The sequence below is a fragment of the Oxyura jamaicensis genome, chromosome 10 (assembly GCF_011077185.1).
Source record: "Oxyura jamaicensis isolate SHBP4307 breed ruddy duck chromosome 10, BPBGC_Ojam_1.0, whole genome shotgun sequence".
Classification (NCBI taxonomy): Eukaryota; Metazoa; Chordata; class Aves; order Anseriformes; family Anatidae; genus Oxyura; species Oxyura jamaicensis.
Genome location: NC_048902.1, coordinates 20,420,832 through 20,438,387, shown reverse-complemented (window position 1 = coordinate 20,438,387; position 17,556 = coordinate 20,420,832). Strand labels below are relative to the sequence as shown.

At 53.2% G+C, this 17,556-nt stretch overlaps 1 protein-coding gene across 1 annotated transcript in view; it reads left to right on the top strand.

Moving 5' to 3' along the window:
* Positions 1-17,556, top strand: part of ITGA11 (integrin subunit alpha 11) — a 39,750-nt gene that overhangs the window by 5,932 nt on the left and 16,262 nt on the right. The window contains exons 3-11 of the mRNA XM_035336168.1: positions 10,134-10,243; positions 11,709-11,800; positions 12,090-12,204; positions 13,126-13,253; positions 14,334-14,482; positions 15,172-15,316; positions 15,558-15,723; positions 16,401-16,471; positions 17,132-17,276. Of these exons, the coding sequence (XP_035192059.1) occupies positions 10,134-10,243; positions 11,709-11,800; positions 12,090-12,204; positions 13,126-13,253; positions 14,334-14,482; positions 15,172-15,316; positions 15,558-15,723; positions 16,401-16,471; positions 17,132-17,276 (1,121 nt within the window). The remainder of the gene's footprint in view (positions 1-10,133; positions 10,244-11,708; positions 11,801-12,089; positions 12,205-13,125; positions 13,254-14,333; positions 14,483-15,171; positions 15,317-15,557; positions 15,724-16,400; positions 16,472-17,131; positions 17,277-17,556) is intronic.

Below are 17,556 nucleotides of genomic sequence, written 5' to 3'. Positions count from 1 at the left end.
GGGGCCAAGCTGGTGTGCTTGGAGCAGGGCTCGCAGGTGCTGCGAGGAGCCGCCCTGGGCAGGTTCACAGCTCCCTGGCTCCAGCACTTGCTGGAAATCCATCGGGGTTTTGGGCCGAGGCCATCCCTTTTTGTAGAGTTTCCAAGAAGCCAGGTCTGCAGAAGCGATCAGAGCCGCCTGCGGCTGTCGGGGGTGTGGGGTGAAGCTGGGATGGTTTTTGTTCAGGTTTTGGATTTCTGGGGCATTGTGCTGCTCGCTACGGTGCCGAGGGGGTGATGTGGCCACCCAGTGAGGCTGGGGGGGACACTGAGTGCTCTCCAAGGTCACAGCCAGATACCACAGCCAAAAGCAGACAAAACACCCCAAAACTCACTGCCAAGCTGAACGGTCTGCGCCATCAGTGCCCTACAGCCAGGCTTAGGGCAGCAAGCGAGCGTGTCATTAATGCTGATCAATACCAAAAAGCTCTGAGTGATGGGACAAAGTTCAGCTATCCAGCGGGAGCTTGTGCTTGGGGATGGGGCAGAAAGGGGAGGGTGCAGCCCGTGAGGCCACCTCAGCCCCATTGCAGCCGGGTCCTGAGCAGGCAATTTTTTGGAAGGGTAAGGCATTTTGGGCAGCCTGACAGCACGACTGCTCATGGCCAAAGCCACCAGAGCAGGGAGCAAGCACGGCCACCGAGAAGTTCCAGTAAACACAGCAAATTCCTGCACGGGGCCAGGTTGGGGCAGCTCACGTCCGCGGGCGAAGCTTTGCTCAGGGAAGTTTTTGTTTGTATTCTCATCCCGTGTGATGCTGGAGCGGGTGCCCCTGCAGGCACAGCTGCTTTGAGCCCAAAGGAATCATTTCTTGGCACATTTTCTGGCCCCAAATCCTAATGGTCTTTCTTTACTAGAGCTGCAACCCAAATGCAAGCTGCGCTGGTGTGCAGAGGTGCAGCAGATGGCTGTCAGCATGCCGGTAGGGCCAGGCAAGGAGGCAGAACCTTGCCAAAAATCGCAGGTTAGCTTCTCAGGGCACATCAGCACAGCCTTCATCCTCCTGTCCATGCAGGCCAGCGCGTTGTCAGGGTGAGGACCACCTCTCCATGGCAGCTCCAGTGTATGCAAGCCTCTCATTTGCACCAGGTTCTGCTGCAAAATATCTCCTCCCAGGAGCAAATCCAAAAGCCCACCTCAGTGGGTTTTGAGCTTCCCCCGCAGGAGGCTCTGGCCCTGCCTTAGCCAGGTTAGGCTGAGCCAGGGAAATGCAGATCAGAGCCCACAGTTCTCTGAAGGAGATAAGGAGCAGGAACCCTGTGTCCCTGCCATCACATTCCTACCACTTCTGCTGCTAGAAAACATCATTTCCATATCATATTTCACCCATCAAACGCCAAAAACCCTGGCGGAGAGCAGCGTAACCCAACGAGGACAGCACGTGGGCGTGCTACTGCTTGGTGTTCCTCGAGCAATAAGCCATCATCCATCTGCATGGGACATCGGTGTCACAGAGGAAGACAGCAGGGCCCTGGCATGGCCAGGTGCCACCGTCACTGCTGTGAGCAGCAGGGGGTGATGAGATCTGGCTTCGGCATCTCCTGAATCTCCCCTGCCAACATTGGCCAGGGCAGAGCTGGAGCTTTTCTCCGCTGTCAGTTCCTCTGCATGCAAAAAATGGATGCTCGCTGCTCTAAGTGTAGGTATATACATAAATACAGAGTGCATTATAGCATGCAATTACATAGTATAGAATGTCTATTAAATGTGTACATAGTTAAAAACTGCAGCCACCATGACTCACTCTGGTTAAAGGATAAATGACTGAACAAACAAAACGTCTGTAGTATAAACCGAGGACGTACAGAAGGAGCAGCTCCGCCACATGATGGTAATTGTGCAGAGCCTCGGCCAGGCCCAGGGGCTGCCAGAAAACAGAAGAAAAGGGGATGATAAGATGAAACCCCGGCTGCCAGTAAGGCAGAAGCCAGGCAAGCATCATCAAATATTGGCCCCGAGGATTTCAGCAAAATCCCCCGAAATACAGCAGAGCTCAGAGGAGCTGAATGGCCATCTGAGAAACGTGGCTCCCGCAGGAGGGATTGCTCTAACAACACGCAGGGAGCCGGCTGCCAAATACCAAGTGTGGAATCCGAGGACTTTGGCACCTCTGCTCCGGTCTGAACCATTTAACGCTGCTTTTGGCCAGCTTGGAGGGCTTCAGAAGGAGTTCAAAGCAGCTTCTATATCTGTGTGTGTGAGTACACAGGCGTATTTGTGTGTATGGACGTACACACACATATATAATGTTCTGCAGGCGTATTTTTCGCTGTGGCTATTTCTCTTTCTCCAGCCTTTCAGGAGGGAGCCAGATAGCTTGCACGTGGGGGCTATAACTGCAGCCCTGATAGTGGAAAACCTGGGAGGAAAGAATTCAGATTATTAAACTCCAGGGGAAAAAAGCACTTGGAAATATACTGCTCTAACAGCTCGCCGCTTCGGGGGGTCGCTTCTCCTGCTGGCAGTCGGCGGCTGACTTTCAGACCTCCCTCTCGTCGCTTTCTCTCCCTTTTTCATCGAGCAGGAGGTGCAATGTGTACTTTTTCCAAGTGTGTGAATGGAAAAAAAAGGGCAGCTGGCTACTGAAACTCACCCAGATGTGCAACGTGGTGGCAACAGCCCAGCACTACTGCTGCAGCCGGGGCCAAATTCTGCGTGGAGGGAAGGGGTTTGAGCATCCCAGCACCAGTGCTGGCGCCCCAGTTGGCACCGTGAATCTGGGGAGATTGGAGCTCCCCCAGGCTGATGCAGGAAGGGTGAAGTGGCCTGGCAGAAGCTCGGGTTGAAGGAGATGGAGAAGTTTGAAGGGCAGAGGTGATGGTGGTGGTGTCCCAAAGGGCCTGGAGCTGCTCCTTTGCCCCACTCTGGTCTGTGCAGGTTTGGGAGGTCGAGGGGGTCAAACAGACCAGAATCACCTGGAGCTCAGGGTGAAACATTCTTAGAGGTCTAAAATCAGGGGAAAAGAGGGAAAAAGGGGGAAAGTTTCTCTCTTTTCACCTCCCCTCTCCTGTTGGCTTCTTTCAACTCCCCACCATCCCAGCCTTAGTGTCACTCCCCAGGGAAGGAGAACTCCCTGCTCTGCTCACGTGCTGCCTCTTGAGCTGCCCTGGAAGCTTTTCCAGCCCTTTTCCTACAGGCTGTGCCACTGGGTGTCTCAGATTAGCCCCCCACTGTCCTTGCGCCCCAGCTGGAGTGGGGACAGGTCCCTGTGCTGGCAAGGGCAGGGGCTGGGGGAGCACAGACTTTTTGGGGTGCAGCCCAAGCAGCAGTGGTGCACTTCACTACCTGAGATGTATCACTGTCCCTGTAGGCAGCAAGTCCATTGCCAGGCAGAAAGCCCAGCCACTGCCCCTGACTTTCCATCCCCACCTTTCCCATCTAAATCAAAAATTCAGGAATAGGAGGCAGGGGCCGGGCTGTGCCGGGGCATCACCAGGGCCATGCACCGGCTTGTGGCTGCGGGCTGCACGTTTCCAGCTATGCAAAAAAAAAAAAATAAAGATGCTTGAGGAAAACTGGCTGTGGAAGGAAAGCCCTGGGAATAAACATCCATTAGCCTTCAGAAGCCATAAAAATAATAAATATAGCATTCCCAAGCTGGCTGGGGCCAGGGCTTCACTGATGCTGCTGGCAAGATGGCATCGCCTGGGAGAGCATCCCCTGCTGCTGGAGCTTGTGCAGCCCCGGCACTGCTGTGCAGCAGCACCAGGGGGTGCAGGATTTGGCCCCTCAACCACAGCGGGGACCCCCGTGGTTAAATCCCCCTGGGTGCCCGGCAGCTCCAGGCACAGACGTTTCCAGTCCGAGCACAGCCGAAGGGAGGAGAGAGAGGAGAGAAAAGTCTGCTCGGTGGATTTCGAGCTGTAATTGTGCTGATCTGGAAAAACAGTTAAAGGGTTTGCTATTTCCCTACTACTGCGAGGCTTTCTTGGCTGCAATTCTCCTGTGGCTTGGCCGGTACCCGAGCGCTGGGATTATTTTGGTGAAAGGGTACATAGCTGCAGAGCATTCCTTCGGCGCGGGGACCATGTCTGCTCCCGGCTCTCCCTCCCACCGTGCCGGGGCTGCGGGACGCGTCACGGCCCCGCTCTCCCCTTTTCCCATCTCCCATGCTCCGGGGTCGTCCCCTTTTTGGTGTCATTGTGGGTGTAATTCCGGGGGATTTGGCTGGGAACACCAGGGGCTCTGCTACCAGCATCACAGGGCTTTTGGGGACCGGTTTCCCCCTGCCTGGTACCAAGGAGGACAGGGGACATCTGACATCCTCGGGGCAGATCTTCCTTGCCATGAAGCAGCACGGTTGTCATCAGCTCCAGGGCTGGTGAGTATCAGCTGCAAGGTTAGGCTCTTCAGTTTGTATTTCATTTTTTTTTATAAAGATTTTGGCCTAATCAGGGAAATAGCCGTGGTCTCCCACTCCGCAGCTGCAGCGCTCCACACGCTCTCACAGCCCTCCAGGAGTCAGGATGGAGGAAAAGTGAGGCTAGAGATATTTTGCAGCAGATCTTTACAAAAGAAAGGGGAGCTGCTCCTTCCCATCCCATATTGCTCGACCATGAAAAGGCTTCAGTGGTCACGTCTTTGTTATTTAGGGTGGGGTGGTCGCAGAGCACCGCGGGGTAGCGGGATGGAGCCGGTGACCTGTCGGTGGTGTGGGGACCCCCACCAACACCGTGAGCTGGTGATAATGGGCAATTTGGGAAAGAGAGAGGCACCCGGCAAGGACTGGAGTTGGAGTTCGGGGTTTGCTTTGGAAACCTCCAGCAGAAAGTCGGAAATCACATGGGTCCGGATGAAAAGGGTGCCTGATGCCGACAAAAAGCATCAACCGATGCTGGAAACCCACAGCCCGGGCAAGAACCGCCGAGGGGCCTCGGCTGTAAACACCTCTGGGATACGATATCCCTAAGTAAAAGGGAAAAAATGACACCAAGAAAAATAAGAAAGTATCATTATTTCTAACCACACTATTCCGCGAGCTCCTCGGCCGTGTTCTGCAGCACGCCCGTCTTGTGCTATTTTAAGGAGAGCTCCGGGAGCTGCGCTTACTGCAATGGCTGCGGGGTTCCTACGGCAGCAGTGGCGGCTCCATCGCCTCGGCCACTGCCTGCCTTGGGCTTTGGTCCCTTGGTGCCGTGTCCTGGTGGTGTCCCCTTCCTTTTACGTGGGTGCTGGATGGATGGAGGCAGCCCCTCGGGTGCGGCATGGCTGTGGGGTGTTTTCGGAGCTGCGGGATGGGGCTCTGCAATTCGGAGCATCCCGGCTCGGCCTGAGCAGCTGGTTAAATTATAACCGTGTTTATGTTTTGTTTTGCAATGAGAGGGTTTGTTGTACAGCAGGGAGAACACCGATCAGCCCTTAGGAAAACAACCCCTGAGAGTGTCTGTGCCCGTCGGTGGTAGGACGGCTTCCCGCAGGCTGTCCCCGTGCAGGAGGTGGCCGGGAGGGGACAGGGACAAGGCTCATGCCCAGGAGCAGGTCTGGGTCTGGTCCCTGTGGGGCTGGTGTGTCCCAAACCCCAAACCTCAGAGCAAGGAAGCACCATGTCCTGGGAGAGCAACCCCTTGAAACGGTGGGGACAGAGCTCTGCGACTGCTCTGCTGTCTGTTAACTGGGAGTGAACTGGGAGCTCCGAAGCCAGGAATACTTCTGCTGAGGGATGAGTTAGCAGGTATTCAATGGACAGAAGAGTCTTGCAAAGGGTGTGACATTCCCCTGCGACCACCGCTAGCTCAGCCCTGAGCTGGTGGTGGCCATCCTCATCCTCCCTGCCACGCATCCTCCACCTCCCTGCCACGCCGTGCCATGCGATGGGACAGTCACCAAGCGAGGGGCTGGATGGCATCGCTGGCATCCCAGAATCAAGGCTGTGGCCACGGGCTGGCAGCACGCTTTGCCAGAGCCAGGTCTAGGACTTGGTTCCAGGTCCCGCGTCCTCCCATGCCGTGATCCCTCTGCCGGCTCTGCCTCCCCCTGGACTCCCACCAGGTCTTTTGTTTTTCCACCCCTGCCAATGTAGAGAAAAACATCTCAAAGTCCATTCCCCTGCCACGTCCTGTCCAAGGAGCCACAAAGCAATTTAAAGTTTTCCACAGCTGAGCTCTCCTTTTCCTGAACCTCCTTAATCACTTCTTCATCCAGGCCCATCTTGAATAAATTAACTACAAGCGAATTTGCCTTGCAGGAGATTAAGTGTCCCATTGATTGAAAAATCCTGTGAAAAGCATAGTTTCTTCTCCATTCCTCCCTAATCCCTGCATTCCCGGATCACCAGCTAGACATACCTTCTTTTCCTGACTCCTTTCCATTTAATCAAAACATTTTGAGTCTCCAAATGAGCTTTGCAACCCCTCCGCCGTGCGCGCAGAGAGCCCGGTGTGCAGCGGGATCGCTGCCTGAAGAAGCCAGGAACTGGCTGGCTGCAGAAAGTCTCGGGGGTCTCTGAGGCATCCCTAATTCAGGGGGCACAGCACCGGTGGTGACTGCACCTCGCTGCTGCCTGGAGGTGACCTGAGCCTGGGCGAAGGTGCTGGGGGGCACAGCTCGGGGCAGGGTGGTCCGAGGTACGAGCAGGAGGGCAGGCGAGGCAGGGACCAGTAGCACATCAGGGGCAATAGGCAGAAATTTAAAAAAATATATGAAATGGAGACTAATCAATGAAGAGAAATAGAGACCATGCAGCTGGTAAGATCTCACGGGGGTGATATGTGGGGGCGTCACAAGGCGGTGGCAGTGGTGCCCCCTCCTTAGGGGAAGACGTGGCCGTACGTGGTGCCTTCAGCTTGGTGCTGGAGCCTGAGGCTGAAGGCTGAGGCTGAAGGGAGGAGGCTGAAGATTGAGAGGATGAGGCTGAAGGTTGAGAGGATGAGGCTGAAGGCTGAGGCTGAAGGGATGAGGCTGAAGGGATGAGGCTGAGGCTCTCCAACAAATTCCCCAGGGAAAGGACGGATTCTCCAGCGCTCAGCGCCTTCAAAGCACTAATGGATGGTTTTGGGGCAGATGTGCTCCAGCCAAGCATCCTTTGCTGGGTTCACTACTGAGACAGCAGGCGTGAATTAATGCCCGTGGCACAGGGAAATTCACCAGATAATTGGGCTAAGGGGAGAAAAAAAAGAGCAAAGACTCAGTACCAGGTTTTCTAGACACAGAAGTGCTGCAGCCTTTCAGGGTCTGTGCTGCTCCGCTGGGCTAGAAGCAGGGCACTGTGCACGCCGCTGACATTCACATGAGACAAAACCATTTAAAACGGTGCAAAAATACCTTGAAAATTCCCCATTTGTCTTTGACGCTTCCTTTTGGTGCTTGAGGTGGGACTCGCACCGCCTGCAGCCCCAGCGCGCAGCTCCCGCAGGACCAGCAGCAGTTCAGCCCCTGCTCCCCTTCCTGCATTGGCGGAGCAGATGCTCCTCAGGCATTTCCACTGACATCTTGGTTTTCCGTTTTTTTTTTTTTTTTTTTTTTTTTCCCAGGAAAAAAGTTAAAAAAATTTTAAAAAAATTTTTGCTTTAAGCAGTTAGCGCGCTTCTCATTTATTCCCCTTTTTTTTTTTTTTTTTTTTTTGCTTTTGTTTTCCCCCATAAGGAGCGCATGAAAAAAAAGGAAGGCGAGGGAGGGCTTGTTTGGTTCTTATTTTCTTTTAAATCTCCCTTTATTAGCCAAAGCGTGACACAAGGCCTGCCGCTCGGGTCTCCGCGGAGGGCTTTGCTCGCTCAGGACCTGGGGCTGCAACCCTCGAGGGAGGGCGAGGGGGGAGATTTGGGGTGCACATGGGGAGGGGGCCGGCTCCCTGCGGATGCTCAGGATGCTCTCATTAGATGTGGGTCATTCGGGATGGGAGCAAACAAACAAAAAAATACAAAAAAAAAAAAAAAAGGCAAAACAAGCAAAAAAACAAAAATATTTAGACCACAAGTTTCTAAGCCACAAAATAAAGGAGGGGGTCTGTAACCTGCGAGCTGGTGCAATCAGCAGCAGCACTGCCAGCCAGCTTTGGGGAACCTCTTCCCTGCCGCCAGCACCGTCACCTTCCCAACAGCTGGAGAAGTCTTCTCCTGAGCTGCCAACTTTCCATGGGAATTTGACAGCTTCAGCTAATTAATCATGTCAGTTTAACCCAGAAGGGAAAACAATGCCATTGTCTTGGAGAGACAAAAAATTCCGCGAGCTTCTCAACCCCTTCATGCATTTCTGCTGCATTTATGGCAGCGGCTGTAAATATTTGGGCTGTCTTTGAGCCTCGAGGCCTGACGTAGGGCTGGGGAATGGGTGGAATGGGCGCAGTCGTCATCGTCTCGCGTTTTACTGAGCTGCTTCGTCCTCATAAATGCTGCAGTTGGGTGCTGCTGAGCGAATTAACGGGTGGTGTGATACTGTTAATAAGGGGGGGGGGGGAGAATTACTGGGAGATTCCCAGCTTGGTTTTTTCTTATGGTGGGGTAATTCCTGGGCAGGGGAGTACAAATCCTGCGGATACCCGGGCATGGTGGTGGGAAAGCTCTGGGAGCCACCCAGGTGGAGATGCTCCGACAAAGTCCCTGTGAAATCCTGCTTGTGTTAAATCCTCAGGGAACGAAGAGTGGAAAACATCGTCCTTTGAGGTGCCTCAGCCTTTTTTCCTTCCCATCTTCAAGGTCTTTTTTTTTTCCTCCTTGCCCCCAATATCTTTTCACATTCCTGACCGTGTGGCAACGGCAGGGAGATGCGAGCAACCTCCTCGTCCAGGTCCAGGGGCAGGCACCGGATCTGCCTGAGCCTCTGGATGCTACTGGGGACGGTTCCAGATGGTTGTTATTTTACCCTAATTAGTCTCCTCATCAGCAGCGAAGCTGTAAGACAGGAAGTATTTCCATGAGAATCCTTAAATGCTTCTTAGGTTTTGGAGGTTTTCAGTTGGCGAGCAATCCCATTTTACAGTGATGGAATAAAAGAAGGAGTGTTTAGTGTCTTTGTAGAAGCAGTGCTTAAAAAAAAAAAAAAAAAAAGAAAGAAAAAAGAAAAAAGGCCATTTCTGGCCTAACAGGGAACATCTGTGCTGGGAGCGGTCGCTTCGCCAGCTGTTGTGTAGGGCAACCCAGAACAAAAGAGGTCCTGTTTATTCAGCAATCCGGACAGGGACGGCTGCATCCACCGACCGGGCTGTAAAAGCAAAATGCTGTGGACCGGGTTTATTTTGGGCTAACACGTTGGGAGCAGGAGATGCCAGGAACCCGCGGTTCGGTGTATTTTTGAACTAGCCTGGAAGGGACGGCCAAATTCCTCAGGTCCTGCTCTCCTCCTCCTTTGGTTTGCTGCTTTGGACCGGTCTGGTCAAGTCCCCAGGAAAAAGTGAGAAAAATGCTTGCAATGTCCCAGATGCATCCCACACCCTCGCTGGCTCTTTGTGCTTTTATCAGCTGATAAACCTCTGCTTATTTTAAAGTGCAGAGGGGTGCCAGCATCCTCGCCTGCAGACTGGTGACCCCACCACCAGCTCCAGGCTGTTTGTTAGTGAGCAACCCCAGCTTGGAGCTAAACTCCTGGAAATTCACATTTTTAGATTTTTAGTGGGGAAAATTCCCCACGGACCTCAGCGTGAGCTCCAACTGCCTATTGCTTTGGGTATCTCAGCAGGAGCCAGGACTCCTTTGCTGGGATCACCCATGTCCTGAAGGTGATCCCAGCAGTGGGAAGTGCCACCTCCTGTCCCCATCCTGGGCCAGCTGTGCCCACCTTGGGGACCTCGGGTGGATGCTGAGGGCATTGGTGCTGGTCCTGCTGCTTGTGCCAGCAGTGAAAATGCATCAAGAGGAGGGGGCGAGGGGCTGCAGATGGGTTTGCAGACCTCATAACCCCATAACCTGATGGTCATTGCTTCTAAGCGAGTCATCTGGGGTTAGGGTTTGGAACTAGATGATCTTTAAGGCCCCTTCCATCCTATGATTCCATGATTCATCTGGCCAGCTTGGAGGCTTCCCTGGGGCTGGTGAGGACCGGGTCTCATCCTGCAAAAGGCAACAGACGAGAGCGTTGGGACCCCATCCTTGCAGGAATGGGTTCCATTTTCTGAAGACCACCCCGTCCAGCCCCAGGGCACTGACGGGCACCTCTTTCCTGCAGGCTGGTGGTGGGAGCCCCCTACGAGACCAACGGGCAGCAGAAGACAGGAGATGTCTACAAGTGCCCGGTGACCAGCGACACCCCCAGCAACTGCACCAAGCTCAACCTAGGTACGGTGCGCGGGGCGCGAGGGGAGCGGGGCGCTTCTAACACACCGTGTGCTCCTTGCCACGGCTTTACTCCTTAAAATTCACCCTGGTGCATTGCCCAGATTGCTCCCAAAAGCAAGGGGACCACATTTCAGGAGGATTTTTAAATAGCCAGCCCCGAGGAGGGGGAAATGCCCGGCTCTTTGTCAGGGTTCTTCTGTCTCTGCCTGCCAGCGAGGCCAAAGGGGACAAAGCCCCACATCTCCGTGTCAGCAGGGGACGTGAGAGCCAGGGACTTTCCCAGGGTCTTGAGGAGCACTGGTGGGGCTTGGGGGTGAAGTCTGGGGAGGTTTCCCGCTGGAGCAGCAGTTCCCACTTTATTTGTCATCATCATTAATCCAAACTGGTCTGGGTTTTCTACCAGAGCTGATAAGAGAGGAGGAACTTTGGCTCATCCGCAGCATTTGATTGATTTGGAACCAACTATGTCTTTGTTTGGAAGCATTGTGGGTTTCTTGGGCATTTTTTTTGTTTTGCTTTGGCTTTTGTTTTGTTTTGTTTTGCGGCGGTGTTTTTTGTTGTTGTTGTTGTTTGGGGTTTTTTTGTTTGATTGTTCGGTTTTTGCTACGAGAACACCAAGATTTTTCCAGGGAATAAATCTCTTTTGTGTGCAAATTCGAGTTGCTAAAAAGCAATCTTTTCCCATTGGAAACCAGTTTCGAATGAAAAGATCAGTTCCGTGAGCACACTCTGCTTTATTTTATTTTTGATTAATTTGTCTGGTTGGCACAATCCCTTGAGGTCACTTGAGTAAAAGCAGGCGCAGGGCTGCCCTGTGGGGATGCCAGGTGCCTGTGTGCCCGAGGTGACCATTGTGACTCTGTCCTGTGCTGCCCATGCAGAGCGACCCCGGGAGCCAGCAAGGCTGGCAGGAGCCTCATCCCCATTGTCCCCATTGTCCCCATTGTCCCCATCATCCCTGTCACCCCCACGGTCCCCACCTGGCCATCACTGAGGGTTAAGCATCGCCAGCCGGGGCGGAGGAAGCTTGGGTGCCCTCACGAAGCTGCGCTGGGGGAACGGATGGGTTAGGCAGTGTTTTTGTCAGGGCCAGATGCTATTCCTGTTAACCTAAATAAAGGGTGGCCCCGTGGGCCATTTCTGGTTTCTGGACTGTGACATGGGAAATGAGAGAAAGGCGCAAACATAAATCAGCCGCTAAGTGCACACTGGCCTGACAATAAAGGATGAGACGCTAGAAGGGTTTCTTTCCTAAGGATTTACTACGTAAGAGTCTGTGACTCACGGTCTAATTTCCAGAAGAAATTTCTCTTTGTTGGCTGTGGCAAGAAAAAAAAAAAAAAAGGAAAAATGTCTTATCTTGACGACTGCAGCAAAAACAAAAGGGAAAGCAAAAAGCCCCGCGGCACCGAGGCGTGCGGTGCCCCGCCACCCGTGCCCTGCTAACCACGTCCTCTCTCCGAAGGAAGAGTCACGCTGTCCAACGTGTCCGAGCGGAAGGACAACATGCGCCTGGGGCTCAGCCTGGCCACCAACCCCAAGGACAGCAGCTTCCTGGTGAGGGCCAAGGGTCCGGCACAGCCCGGGGACCCTCTGCGGCATGCACGTGTAGAAGTGCCGGCGGAGAGCGCGTCTTTATGTGCATGTTTGGGTATCTGCATGCGTGAAAACCTTTTTCCAGGTCTTTGCCACCCCTCCCTGCTCTTTCAGGGTTTAGCTCTGCCTGGTGGTGATGCTCTGAGCCCCTGCTCTCCCCACCTCGTCCTGCACAGCCGCTCGGCACCCAGGTGGTGAAAAAGTGGCATTTTCAGGACCACCCTTGACGCTTTCTTTTTGTTTTTCCCAGGCCTGCAGCCCGCTCTGGTCCCACGAGTGCGGCAGCTCCTACTACACCACGGGGATGTGCTCCCGCGTCAACGCCAACTTCAGATTCGCCAAGACCGTGGCCCCGGCTCTGCAGAGTAGGAGAAACTCTCGCGTAGCCTCTAACCCTCACCCTGTTCCCAAAGCGAGCACAAATTTCTGTGCCCCGAGCACTTCGGTACCATTGAGCAAACAAAGCTCTGTCGGTGCTTGCCAGAAGGCGAGATAGCAGAGGAAATTATTGCAGGGAAGTGATTCAAAGGGGGTCACAAACGCAGACATCTGGTAAACATTTTCCTTCTGACTGACACTGAGGGAAGACAAAAAATACCTTATTCTCCCAAAAACAGAACAAAAAGCATCCAGAATATTTTATCAGCGCAGCTCGGAAGGAAAAATAGGGGAAGAATTCACAGCTTGGCCGCACAAAACAAAGAGCTCATTGACTGGGTGCTAAATATTCTGGCCCAAATCTGTAGATCTGGGGACACGATTTGATATTGAGGTAATAAAATGAGTTTCCTGGCTTTCCTGTGTGTGGTAGGAAACTACAGAGGGCTGCCCTGCACCAGCCTCTGCAAGTGCTCCTTCTCCCCATCCCAGCTTGGGAGAGAAATGGGATTTTGGGGTGGCAGAGGCAGAAAAGGCTTGGGAGCACAGCACGGCGCCGCGGGGGGGGAGCAGGGGCCGGATCCTGCCCGCAGGGGGATGCCCTTTGTTGTACGTAGCTTATGAGACCGGATAGAGGTCCAAATCTGAACCAGAGAAGATACCGCGGGGCGTTATTCTTAGAAAGTCATCCAGCCTTCTCTTGGCAGAGAGGATGCACGTGGCTTCCTTCTACCCTATTGCAGTGAATATTGGAGTGAAGGGCTTTATGAGCGATTGAAGTAAGATTATTATTTTTTTTCCGAACAAATCACAAGAGCAAGTACCTGACTGCGAGGAATGAGGCCATAAATCCCCCCTTCACAAGTGCTGCCAAGGCCTTTCAATAACGCACCGCGTATTTTTCACAGGATGCCAGACGTACATGGACATAATCATCGTTCTGGACGGATCAAACAGCATCTATCCTTGGGTTGAAGTTCAGCACTTCCTGATAAACATCTTGAAAAAATTTTACATCGGCCCCGGCCAGATACAAGTAAGCCCGTGCACGGCTCGTGCGTTCCTGTGTCACGTCGATTCCTCCAGCTTTTCTCAAAGTCTCTTTTCTGCCAAAAAGTACCGTAATTTAGCCCTGTGCTTTTTCAAAACACACTTCCAACGTATGCGTTCTAAAGCTGAGCCCATGGAAATAATGCTCACATTAATGTCCTTAGATGAGCTACGGGGAGAGCAGCAACCCACACCCCACCAGGCATGGGGAGGATGAAATCATATGGAAATATCGAAGTATGGGCCTGCAGTTGTGGGTTTATTTGTGCAGGGATTGTGCTCAGCTCCATGACAAGCAAAGAAAGGGAGCACAGATGTGTTTTGGCTGCTCCTGAGCCCTCAGTGCTTTGCACAAATAACCCCGTCCTGTCCTGCCTGGGGCTGCGGTGGGGCCACAACATAGCACGGCCACATCGTCCTGCACCTGAGTACCTGGGGGCTATAGCAGGCAGAAAACGGAAACAGAATTGAGCATTGGTCCCATAGAAGGTCCCATAGATTGGTCCCAATCCGTGGTCCCATAGAGGGAAAACTGGAGAAAATCGAGATTTTATCGGTGGCCATGGATGGCTGGGGAGTTCAGGTCCCAGTACCAGCAGGAACACAATTAGGGATGCTCAGCTGCTGGCTCCGCTATCCTTGAGCAAAACTGGCCGAGAAACTGCTGAATCCCTGTTCCCAGTGGCTTCCTCTTCGGTGGGTGAACACAACTGCAGATGCTCTTGTGCCCTGATATTTATTGTCACTGCTAGCCCCAAATGCTGGCAAAATACCATCCAGTTCCTGCTGCTCTTTTACCGCTTTCCCTTTTCCCTTTTGCCTGGCCCAATTTTAGGAGGCATTTGCGGCAAATCCCCTTGCAGCAGCTTGTGCACACGCAAAAGGATGCTCAACCATGCGATGCCGTGGTGCATTTCTTGGGTGGCAGAGCAGGCTCCAGGCCAGCAGCGTGCGGCCGCCCATGGTTCCTGGTCAGCGCACGGCACCGCTGTGCCCAAAATGCAGACCCTGTGAGTGGGAGCAGGTGCCCTCTGTGCTGTTGGTGTGACTTGTCGGTAATCCCTAGGTCGGCGTGGTTCAGTACGGAGAAGACGTGGTCCACGAGTTTCACTTAAATGACTACAGGTCTGTAAAAGACGTGGTGGCGGCTGCCAGTCACATAGAGCAAAGAGGAGGCACAGAAACCAGGACTGCCTATGGGATAGAGTTTGCTCGGTAAAAATCTCTCACGTTCGCCCCAAGAAGTTTGCGGTGACTGTTTTAATTCCCTTCTCCCCCCACCACGCTCCTTCCCTCCTTGCTGTTTGCAAGGCAGGGGCACAGCGTGCTTCTCCAAAAGTGCCTGGTCCTCATCTGATGCTTTTCAAGGGCTGAGCCCCGAGCTGCAGAGGGACCGGGGGTGGGCACAGGAGTAGATCCTGAACGTGTCTCCTCTTTCTGGAAGCACGCAGAGCTCAGCCCCCAGCGCTGCCCTGCAGCTGCCCCACTCCCAGTGGGTACTGGGGAGCCCAGCACGGCCCCGATCCCCAGCTCCATCTCCTCGTTTATCCAGGGCTAACTCTGTCCCTGCATATTTTTACCGCAGCCTGACCCATATTCCAGATTTAGAGCATCCCGCTGAGCTAAACGATGCTCTCTGCAAAAAGCCAGCTCCACTAGAGGAAAAGCCCCTTCACAAAGTCCTAAAGCATTCCCTGAGCATCCCTCACCCCACTGCAGCTCCCTGTGTGCCAGCAGCCCCCCGATTCCCCCCCTGTGCTTTGTGACCTGGCCACTGGGGCTCGTGTCCCACTGCAGGGCATGCAGGGCGCTGTGTGACACCTCGGGGACACGGGCGAGCGCGCGGGGGCTGCCACGACCCCGCCGGCGACGCTGAGCAGCCCAGGGCATCTCTTCAATTGCAGCTCGGAAGCGTTTCAGAAAGGTGGCCGGAAAGGGGCAAAGAGAGTAATGATTGTAATCACAGATGGAGAGTCGCACGACAGCCCAGACCTGGAGAAGGTGATCGAGGACAGCGAGAAGGACAACGTCACCAGATACGCGGTGGCGGTGAGTAGCAGGGCCCTGCTGCTGCAGGAGGCGCTGAGAGAGGCTCACGTTGGGATGTGGCTGCCCAAGGAGGTGCTGGGGACGGGCAGGACCCTGCGATGCACCCGAATTACATCCATCCTTACAGCCCCCCGAGTCTGCTCCCATCGTGGGGTGCCAGGCACAAAGCTTTGGGATGCTTTGGGGCAGCTTCATCCATTGTGTGAAAACACCTGACACTGCCTTCCTCTCCCAAACCCAGGTTCTGGGTTATTATAACAGAAGAGGCATCAATCCCGAAGCCTTTCTGAATGAGATAAAATTCATAGCGAGCGACCCGGATGACAAGCACTTCTTCAACGTCACCGACGAAGCAGCGCTCAAAGACATCGTGGACGCGCTGGGGGAAAGGATATTTAGCCTGGAAGGTGAGCGGGGCTCCTCTCCTGCCCTCCCCGGGGACACGCTGCTCAGCACCACACATCCCAGCCAGATTTGCTGCGCTGGGTCCTTGCTGGAAGAGGCCGTGCTGGAATATTGAGCCTCCATTTGATGCACGCACCCCAACACACATTTTTTGTCCGATAAAAGGCTTTTTTTTTTCCTTTTTCCTTCCACGCTTGTTTACAAAACTACATTTATCTAAATTTCCTAAGAAAATGGTACATTTGGAAAAATCCTTGAAAGAAAAGATGGAGGGTTTTCACCGAAAGTCTTGGTGTTTGGGGGAATTTGGGTCAAACCAGCCCATAAACTCCCCACCAGTAATCTCAGCCAGCCCAGCCCTTCTGCGGAAGAACATTTCACGGGGTGAGGGATTTCAGCCAGTTGCAATAATTAAGTGAGATCCTCTGAATCCGCACTTTTATGAGATCCTGCAGTTTGCAGCTAGGAAACGAGGCAGCACTCCCACTATTTATTAATTCTGCATTTATTCAGAGGCTCATTAGCAGCACGAGCGTGTGTAGCTGGGGGGCTTTAGGGGGGCACGGGCACCTTTGTGCTGCAGCAGGGTGGAGGTGGCTCTCCAGCCCAGCCAGACCCACAGATCATCTCCTGGAAAGCTTCCCCTTAACGACAGAATCTTTGTTTGTTTGTATTTGAGGAACCAACAAGAATGAAATCTCCTTTGGGCTGGAAATGTCCCAGACTGGCTTCTCCTCGCACATCGTGGAAGTAAGAGAGTGACCTCTTTGCTTCGCTCCCGCCTGCGTGTTTGCTGCTGACCGGTGGAAAACGGGTGGGGAGGGAGTCCCAAGGATGAGTTCGGGCTGTGAATGCGGGCTGTTCAGCTGCATTTACTGCCTGCCCACCGAGTAAATTTTATTTTATTTTATTTTATTTTATTTTAATTCATTTCATTTCATTATTTAATTTTATTTTATTTTTTAAATTTTATTTTTACTTGATTTTATTTTTTATTTTATTTTATTATTTTATTATTTTATTATTTTATTTTATTATTTTATTTTCTGAGACAGGACCCTCCTCCTGCCCCTTCCTGCGAAACCCATGATTTCAGGGAGGGACCATTCACTGTTTTCCCTCCCTGCACCCCGCAGCCCCCAGTAAGTCCCCAGCCCAGGAGCGGGGCTTTTCGGGACCCCCGTGAGCGTTCCCCCACAAAACCAACCCACCGGGTCCTCACCCGTTTCAGCCTCCACATGCATCTGCTTCACCCCTATGGGCAGTGAAGGCAAGAACTGCCTCCAATAGGCAAAAAATAGCACAAAAGGACACCCAAAACCCAGCCCTGAAGCCACCTGCAGAGCTTTGGCACGGGATGTTTGGTGCCTTTGCTCTCGCTCTGTGCTGACGGCTGCTGTCCTCCCCCAGGACGGGATCCTGCTGGGGGCCGTGGGTGCCTACGACTGGAACGGGGCCGTGCTGAAGGAGACCAGCAGCGGGAAGGTGATCCCGCTGCGTGAGTCCTACCTCCAGGAGTTCCCCGAGGAGCTGAAGAACCACGGTGCCTACCTGGGTGAGGGAGCCCCGCCGGGCACAATCACTGGGATGCGATCGTGGTTGGGTGCTTCATATTTGGGTGCTTCATATTTGCTTGATATTTGGGCTCTTGATATTTGGGCTCTTAATATTTGGGTGCTTAATATTTGTGTTCTTGATCATTGGGTGCTTAATATTTGGGTGCTTAATATTTACTTGATATTTGGGCTCTTAATATTTGGGTGCTTGATATTTTGGTGCTTAATATTTACTTAATATTTGGGTGCATAATATTTGGGAGCTTAATATTTGGGAGC